This window comes from Octodon degus, unplaced genomic scaffold, assembly GCF_000260255.1.
Source record: "Octodon degus isolate 3935 unplaced genomic scaffold, OctDeg1.0 scaffold00479, whole genome shotgun sequence".
Lineage (NCBI taxonomy): Eukaryota > Metazoa > Chordata > Mammalia > Rodentia > Octodontidae > Octodon > Octodon degus.
Window position 1 is genome coordinate 244,900 of NW_004525055.1, and position 9,319 is coordinate 254,218.

General features: G+C 34.7%; 1 protein-coding gene across 1 annotated transcript in view; it reads left to right on the forward strand.

Annotated features, from left to right (window-relative positions):
- LOC101571068 (cytochrome P450 3A5-like) overlaps window positions 1–9,319 on the forward strand; it is a 34,753-nt gene that overhangs the window by 19,024 nt on the left and 6,410 nt on the right. Inside the window, exons 9-11 of the mRNA XM_012513351.2 lie at window positions 174–240; window positions 3,691–3,851; window positions 7,904–8,130. Coding sequence (XP_012368805.1) covers window positions 174–240; window positions 3,691–3,851; window positions 7,904–8,130 — 455 coding nt within the window. The remainder of the gene's footprint in view (window positions 1–173; window positions 241–3,690; window positions 3,852–7,903; window positions 8,131–9,319) is intronic.

A 9,319-nucleotide genomic window follows, 5' to 3' on the forward strand; every position in this document is an offset into this window, starting at 1 on the left:
TGTATTATTTGTTGAAACTGTCCTTCCGATTTGATTTGAAACTGTCTCATTGCTATCTCTTTGTCAATAAAACTTTGAAAAAAAAAAAAAAGAAATTAAAGCAGGTTACGTCTTGAGTTACTATTAACTTTAGGTTGATCTGTTTTTTTTTAATATTTTCTTTTATCTTAAAGCATCAGACAGATTTTATTCAGCTGATGATTAATTCCCAGAATTCCAAAGAGACAGAGTCTTATAAAGGTAAGCAACAATATTTTATGGCCTATGGGAGAGGAATCTGAGAGACAAAGCCCATTCTACAATTGTGTAGGAAAGTTTGCAGGCAGAGGATGATTTCTCCCAAATGACTGAAAACACACATTTGCATATTACTTATGAGAGCCACATGCACTTTGTGGTGAGCACAGACCTAAGTACATTCAAACCTTGAGGGCAGTCACAAGCAAACATCTCATGGGTGGAATTCATGAAAGTCTTGCTTCACCTACATCTGAACAAAGGATGATTCTCAACCTTACATCCAATAAATCAGAATGTCTCCTTTGAAATGTGCATCTACAAATCCATCCATCAGAGAAACACTTTAATATGTTACTATGTTCACTAGGAAGATTTGGCGAGATTGTTCCTTGGATCAAGATAGAATGAAGCCTTATTTTTCCTTTTCTCCAAAATGAGTGGGTCCTGGAGAAATCTTTTTGACCCTGGAAACATTCCTTTCTTCTTCATACTTTGTTTGGCATATTGGTATTATTATCCACAGATAATTTTGACTAAAAGCATTATAGTGAAAATTATGAAAAAATGATGACTTTTAAGTTAAATAATTTCTTCTACAGTGATATGTTATCACCCAATGTAAGTAGAGTCTTCAGTTTTTCATGCTGTATTAAAGTATATTTACACACTTATTCATATCAGCATGGTCTTATATCCAAATCCTCAAGTTTTCTCATCCTTTTGCTGTTTAAATTTATATTTTTCATTCCCTCAGATTCCTTTTAAGTAGTCTACTAGGTACATTTCACACATTAAACTTTTAAAAGCAGTGTTTGTTTCTTAGGCCATTAAGGAGAAAGTGTATAGATTTCCTATATAGTTTTCAAATCATTTATGCATTAACTCTGTTTTCATGTTCTTCACCTCAGTGATACATGTCAGAATCAATCAGCTGAGAATGATATTATCACCACTGTCCCTACTTTGCAACTGGGTTCATTACCAGCTTTGTAAATTTTGTTTTGACCAACATACAATGACATGCATCCCCCTAAATTATTATAATATCCATAAAATTGTGTATTTGTTTATAATACTATTTTCTATATAATATCTTGTCTACTGGCAGATATTTCAGGTTTTGTTTCTATTGTCCCAGAGAGTGCTAGTATCAGCTGTTTTTGCAAGGATGTCTGCTAACTTGCAGCAAAAAATGTCAGGTAGAATCCAAAATAATGCAGTACTGTGGTAATATCTACTGAGATTTTGGTTTTCTTTCACATTCTACTTGGACAAAGGTAAAGAATATGAAAAATATTTCCAAGTAGTATTTTTATGATTTTTCATATATGGTAATATAAAATGCCTTACTCCTCTGTCATCCTCAAATTGCAAATTTCTGATGAATAAATTACTACTTTGATGTAATTACAATAACTCTATCATGATCAGTTTTAAGCTTGCCACAGTTTGATGACTTCTACAAAACTCCTGAATGTTTAGCAGTGTGTTCTAGAGCAAAAGGGATCACCATTACATATACATCAACATATACATTTGATTCTTTCCTTTTTATCCCTGTAACATTCTCAGTCTGACATTCTGTCTTTTTTTTCTGTCCGTGTATCTCTGTCTCTCTTGCCCTCTCTCCATATGTCTGTCTTTCTCTGTCTGTCTGTCTGTTTTTCTCTCCTTCTTAATCTCCCTCTCTCTCTCTCTCCCTCCCTCCCTCTGTCCCTCCCTCCCTCCCTCCTTCCCCCTTTTGGTTTATCAAAGCTATTTCTGAAGAAATTCTTGTTATAATATGTAAAATGGTTGTAAGACAATTCAATTATTGTCCTGGCTGGTGCCATTGAACTAATGAATTCTAATTCTGGGAAAGATTCACAGGCACCGGCCACAAACAAAGACACAGGGACACTCAATGTCAGCAAAGCAAGGGCTCAAACAAACAGGTTGCTGTTGCTGCCTTCTGCCTTTATTTTTATATATCTTGAGTTTTGGCCTTTGGGTTACTTTAGATGAACATAACAAGATCCCATCGTATGTGTCCAAGATTAATGTTTAGGCTGTATGTGAAAACCTGCTAAGCATCTGGGAGCAAGAACACAAAAACAGGGTGTACTTGAGTTCCAAGTGTTTTTGGTTCCTCCCATAGCTATTGTTGCCCTGTTTTCTTTTCCCTCATCCCACAGGCCCTGAAGGTTATTTAACACACCTCTATATTCTTTCTTATCCTAGCATTCTAAGATACAATTTTAATGTATTTCTATTTCAATTCAATTTGCCACATTGTTGCATATAACCACAGTGCACAGCAGTACTGAAATTTTTGAGTATACAAACCAGTCTCAATTCAATAACACAGGTGTACTACACAGAAAGACATATTTGATTTGTTGCTTTTCCCTACCATTGCAGCATACAAGCCATCAAATTAGAAATCAAAACTTGGTAAACCTTTCAAATATGTGTTTTGTATGAGTTTTAATTTTTAAGTGTATGAGTGGGTGGGCAACATATTTCTTTCACCATTCCAGGTACAAAAAGGAACTAAAAAAATGAACAGATAGACTATTTCATGATGGTGGTGACCCTATGTCATGATAAAATCAAAAGGGAGGCCAATGCCTTCTCATAAACCTATTGAATGAGATTAAATTAGAGAGATAGTGGTTGTACTTCAAATAAATTCTGCTAATGTAACTCATTGGTTGACATTTTTATCCCTGTCCTCCCAAATCCTTCTACTACTTTAATGCCATCCATTAGACTGAGGCCAATCTTATTGCATTGTACAATAATCCATTATTAAGGCTGTTGCCTGTGGCACTCCACTACCTTGTGTCTCATCAAGCTGTAACACAAAACAACACATTTTTAAAAGGTCCATAATTATTATTTTAGTAGTTGTAGGATGGAATTTTAGCTTCCACATACCTAATTAGCTCCCAGATGGTTGTAGCCCATAGAGAACACATGCTGAGTTGCAAGAATTTCTTTGTAGCCTACTATGGTTTCATGAATTGTCTCACACATGATTAAGATCTTTTAACTTTACATAGAGTGACGCCTCCATATGAGAAACTCTTGAAAATTTTCAAGCCATGTTTTGCTAAGAATTTTTACTTTTTTTAGGAGAAAGATCCCATATTTTATTTAGAGCTAAATTATGATTTTCCAAGGTGTATAGTAACATTACATGTGATTAAAATTTCATGTCTTGAAATTATCTAGCTTAATGGTGAAACTAATGGCCTAATGGGAAGCAGATTACCAAGAGTAGAGTTAACCTTGGAATGGTAGATTGAAATTATTTTGTCTTTTTCTGGTTTGTAAGATATACATCAGAGTGTGACTCAGAATTTCTTTCCCAAGTTCTTCCATAACATTTTGGCAGCTTTATATGGATCTCTCCTAATCTGCACTAGTAAGATCTAATTTACCTGAAAGTCTTTTCTCTCCTTTCAGCTCTATCTGATGTAGAGATTACAGTTCAATCAATTTCTTTTATCTTTGCTGGATATGAGACAACTAGCAGTACTCTTTCCTTCATTATGTATGAATTGGCCACTCACCCTGACATCCAGAAGAAACTGCAACAGGAGATTGATGCAGCTTTGCCCAATAAGGTGGGTAGATGTTAATGTGAGAAGGAGGCAAAACATCAACCCTTAAGCAGAACGATTTTCTAGGAGAAATTTTCACCAAAAACATGCGGGCAATGATTTGTTTTTACCAGCACCATTTATGTTAAATTTCAAGAGAGAAACACATGGACAAACACCAGTGATGCATGTTATTACTAAAATATAAGTTCTCATAAACCAGTGCTAGTGTTGCTGTATACATTACCTAGAATAACGTTAATTCTAAGTATATGCAGTAAAATATTGGCTTAAAGGATATTTCATTGTAGAAACATGCATGCAATCTAATGAACATGAAAATAAAAGTGAATTTCTCCATAAGAACTAATGAAACTCACATTATTCTTTCTACAACCCAAATATGTTTATATAAAATGATTATAATATTAAGACATAATACATAATAGGAAAGCTATAAAAACCAATGAATGATTTCACCTGTGCTTTCTTTGAAGACCTTCATGGCTGGCATGGGAGAGACAAAAGTGACAAGGATTATTTTACAAGATAACTTTCACTGTCATTAACATAATCAATGTTATCTATTGGCTTCATAGACTCTTTAACTTTTTGTTCCTTTAACAAGGAACCTATCTAATGATACATCCTTTGACTCCTTTTGAAGATTTTGTAGAAATGTGAAATTGCATTGCCATTACACAGGTTCATCACTTCCACTATTACAGCATTATTCAGGTGTTAATTTGATACAGTTTTTCATTGTTTCTCACATTTTACATATCTCACTAATCTAATATTAAGTAAAGTATTTCTCCATATAGTTCTCATTCTTATTTGCAAAGAAGATCTCAACCTATTTCTGTTGACGGAACATCACCCACAGTGCTATTTCTCTCTCTCTCTCTCTCTCTCTCTCTCTCTCTCTCTCTCTCTCTCTCTCTGTGTGTGTGTGTGTGTGAGAGAGAGAGAGAGAGGAATCATGTCACATCTGGCATCATGTACTACTTGTATTGCAAGACGTGGCTCATTCCTCAAGTTATCATTTATTAGAAATGCTTGTTTGTCTTGGAAACACAGAAGCAGTCACTGAAAACCTAATGTTTTAGTATATATCTGTGGGATATTCAAATCACAATACTATGACCATATATAACTCAGGCTTGGGATAACTAGCTCTTCTGATGCTGCTTTATATGCTGTAGCCTGATTGTTTTTTGAATGCAGCTGGTTTTGGCTAAGCCACAAAGACTAACTCAGATTTGCCTAGATGGCCTCAACCTCAGTCCTGGAGTTAGAAGTGAAGAAGCCAAGGGATGACCAAGAATCAAGACCTGTTCCATGTTATACCTAAGATGTTGGATATTCAGACAGATAATGAGGTTGAACCCAACTGCATATGTTGTAGGATAATGATAAGCTTCTCTTCTGGAGGGTTAACAACCTAAGTTTGCAGACCAAAAATTAGAGAAATAGAAGGCCTGCAAGGACAGCCAACATTTTGGCCCTAGCCTTTCAAGATCAGTGAAGACTCAGGACAGAGGAGAACATATACTATAGCACTATGTAAGTCAGGTGTGTCCCATATTTTCTGCTCAAAGAGATTATGGGGCCTCAGAGCAACGTGATCAGTGATGTAGAGTGTGCCTAAGGAGAGTCACATGGAGAGAAAACATTCTCTCAGGTTTTCACAGAGAGAAAATTGGTCAAATAATGGCCAAGACTCATCTACATGGCTGACACTGACAAAAGATCTGCAAACTGCGGTACAGGGTTACAGGATAAATCCTGAGGGGAATTGACTGACCTTGTCAGATACAAAAATTACATTTCTTATTATATAGGTCTTGCTTTATCTTGTTCTTAACAATCAAGCAAAAAGTATAAAAACGAGGTATGAAAAGTAAAGCCATACTAATATGCTGAGCTGTGAAAGGCTCAAGTCAACAACTTTTGACATTGCCAGTCCTATGGATAACCCCCTACTACTATTATGGAGTATTGGACTATATTGGATTATGTTGCTGAATTCATGCACCTACAATATTTAAATGGCAATGGAATATCCATCTCTAACAAAGCTAAACAAAAATAGGATACAAATGAATGACTATTTTGTATCTGTATTTACAAAATAGTTAGGATAGATATACAGCTACTTTGTCTTAATTCAATGATAAGAAAAGTTTCTACTAATAGTATTTGAACAGGATGTCGATGTCATGTCTGCATCTTGTACTATGAATAACCACTAAGAAAATAACAATATGCTATGTATTAAATATTGAAACTGTTCTATTAATCTGTTTTGAAACTGTGTCATGTCTATCTGTTTCTCCTTAAAATAAAAAAAGTAGGATGCAGGATAAAATAATTCAACATTTACAATACGATGTAAAGATGCACAAGGTGAAACTAACATGCATCAAAGATAAATGATTCAATGCAAATGATATAAAAAGAATATGGGTAGAATAGCAGTAAACTTCCCAAATGTTGGGCAACCAATCTGACATTCCAGTAACTGAAGCATATAGAACTCCAAATAATATCAACCTAATTGAAACCATACCCAGACATATAATCAAGTTCCCAGAAATTCAGCCCAGAAACAGTATACTAAAATCCACTAAAGAAAAGAAACAGATAACATTTAAAGGAAAACCCATCAAAATAATGGCAGATTTCTCTTCAACAAGCCATCAAGTCAAGAAGAGCATGGAACAAAGTACTTCCAAGTCTTGCAAGAAAAACAAATTTCAACCCAGACTGATATGCTGTGCACAACTCTTTTAAGTTTAATGAAGAAGTGAAAACTTCCATAACAAAGAACAACTAAAGAATTTCATAACAATGAAGCCAATCCTACACAGACTACTAAAAGATATTCTGGAGAGTGATCCAAATGACTACAACTCCATGCATGAGAATAGAAAGAACCCATCAAATAGGTCAAACAAACACAGGAGAATAAGAGGTATACAACAGCAGTCTTTCAATTATTCTTTTGTATACAGCATCAAAATATTTCCATCTACATATCTACAAATGGTCTTCTCCTACACCCTATGGGTCATGATTCTGTCCAGGTCTACATGGTGAATATCAAGGAAATAGTCACCCAGTCCCCCAAGTGACACCTGGCCACCAGTAAGCATCATGGACACTGTCCGTGTCCACCACATACTAGAACTTTGTGTGATATATTATCCCTAAACTGTTAGAAGTGCTGTTCATATATTTGCCATTCCAGTATTTTTGTTATGTTTTATCCTTGGTAATTCTTTACTATCATGAAAACTTTTTCTTAGTTGATATTTTAGTCTATATTAACCTAATCAACTACTGTATGAGTACTCTGAATTGATCACAGATTCATATATATGATACACTACACTTTGGCCTTTTTAGTTGGACTCACAATTTTAATTTTTTGAACATTATTTTGAAATATTGAATTTAATTTTAATTAATCAATATTTAATCAATGTTATGAATATTGTTTAATTTTAACTAAATTCAGAAATTTAAAATTTTGAAATATTTATTGCCTATCTCCTACTTTGAGAATTCTAATTATATGAATATATGTTTCTTGATTTTGGCACAGAGTGAACTATTATATGACTTTCTTCATCATGTTTATTTTAGACAATTTTTATTGTATATTCATTTAAGCTTGAAAATAATTTTTTACAATGTGCAATCTATTATTAGTCTCATGTTATGTATGCATTTCAGAAATATTTTTCTAAAATTCACTGTCTACATCATATCTTTCACATTTCAATATTTGTCTACAATTTTTAATTTTCTATATCATTATTATTCATTTCAATAAAGTTAATAATGAGAAAAAAAAGTAGATTCTGGGTATTAGCCCTCAGTCTGAGGATTAGCTGGCAAACAAACAAACAAACAAACAAAAAGGAAAAAGTTTTCCCATTTTATAGAAGAAGAATGGGGACAAGGAACAGGAAGCAATGGAGGAGGAAAGAAGAGAAGAAAAGAGAGGCAAATATGGGAAGGTAAATTTAAAAATTTCAATTTATCAAATGTACTTTTTCCATTCCTAGGCATTTCCTACCTATGATATTCTGGCAGAGATGGAGTACCTGGACATGGTGGTGAATGAGACTCTCAGGTTATATCCAATTGCTAACAGACTCTCAAGGGTCTGTAAAAAAGATATTGAAATTAATGGAGTGTTCATTCCCAAAGGAACAGTTTTGGTGGTACCAGTATTTGCTCTTCATCATGATCCAAAATACTGGAAAAACCATGAGGATTTCTTCCCTGAAAGGTACAAGATTTCTAGAAAGGAAACCTACTTTAACCACACTGGTCAGAGTGTGCTCTGATGTCTCTTACTGGAAAGGACATGTGGTGATTATGCAATAATTTACGAATAAGAAGTGTCCTTTTCATTTTAGAATTTAATAAAATTGTAAGGTGATATCTACATGAAAACTGCTAAGACCTGAGGAAAGAAATATATGTCTCCAATTTCATACCTTAAAATGAAATTATTACCTGTGTTAAAATTTGTTAACAGGCACATATTTCTGTGCATATATATGTATAAATTTTTACAACTTGAATGATATCACATTTACATATGTGATGATTAGTGATGCTTAATATACATACAGTAAACTATGAACTGTCCACTCTTAAGACATGATATTAGTGTACATGTCTTTCCACTGCTGTGCATCTTTTATAACATAATATGAAATGGGCTTATTTCATGTATATAGGCTTTTTGTACCTTTCAATTTTTGGTGATGTTTACTTCAGGTGTCGGAATTTATCAACAAATTCAAGACGTGATTCTATCTTCCTTTTGCTGAAACATTGATTTCTTGTCCCTCTAATGTGAGGATAAATGTTCAGAGTGAGGATCAGAGAATTCCTCCTCCTTGCTACTTCAGCTGCCTTCCCTAAGCACTGAGGAAAGGACAATCTTTCTGGGCCAGTCTCTGACTGTTCTTCTGGACAAGCTTCCTCACATTCTCTGTTGGTGGTGACTCCTCCAAAGCCAAGGCATCTTCAGTGTCAATTTGTGAGGGACTCTTCCTTGGAGGGGTGTATTGCAAAGTTAGGATTTGGGTACAGTTTACACTCTGGAAATAGGTGATGTTTTCTCTTGTGTTGGACAGGAAAACAGAAATGAAACTTACTGCAGTTGGTCCTGTGTGAGGAGTATGAGATGTAGGTTTACAATACATTTTCTAGTGTCAGAAACTCACATTATTGCTCATGGTTTCCACAGTGCTGCCATATAGACCACACATATTACTTGATAAAGTGGAGAGTTCAGCACTGCATTTCCCGGGTAGGAAGAACTTGGTGCTTCCTGCAGCCTCAGCACTACTGCCTCCTGTACTCTCCCTACCATCAACATAGGGAATACCCACTGGACTTACATTCTTTCCATCAACAAATACTGTCAGAACTGAGTCAGCATTTAGTAATCCACATGTCAAGAT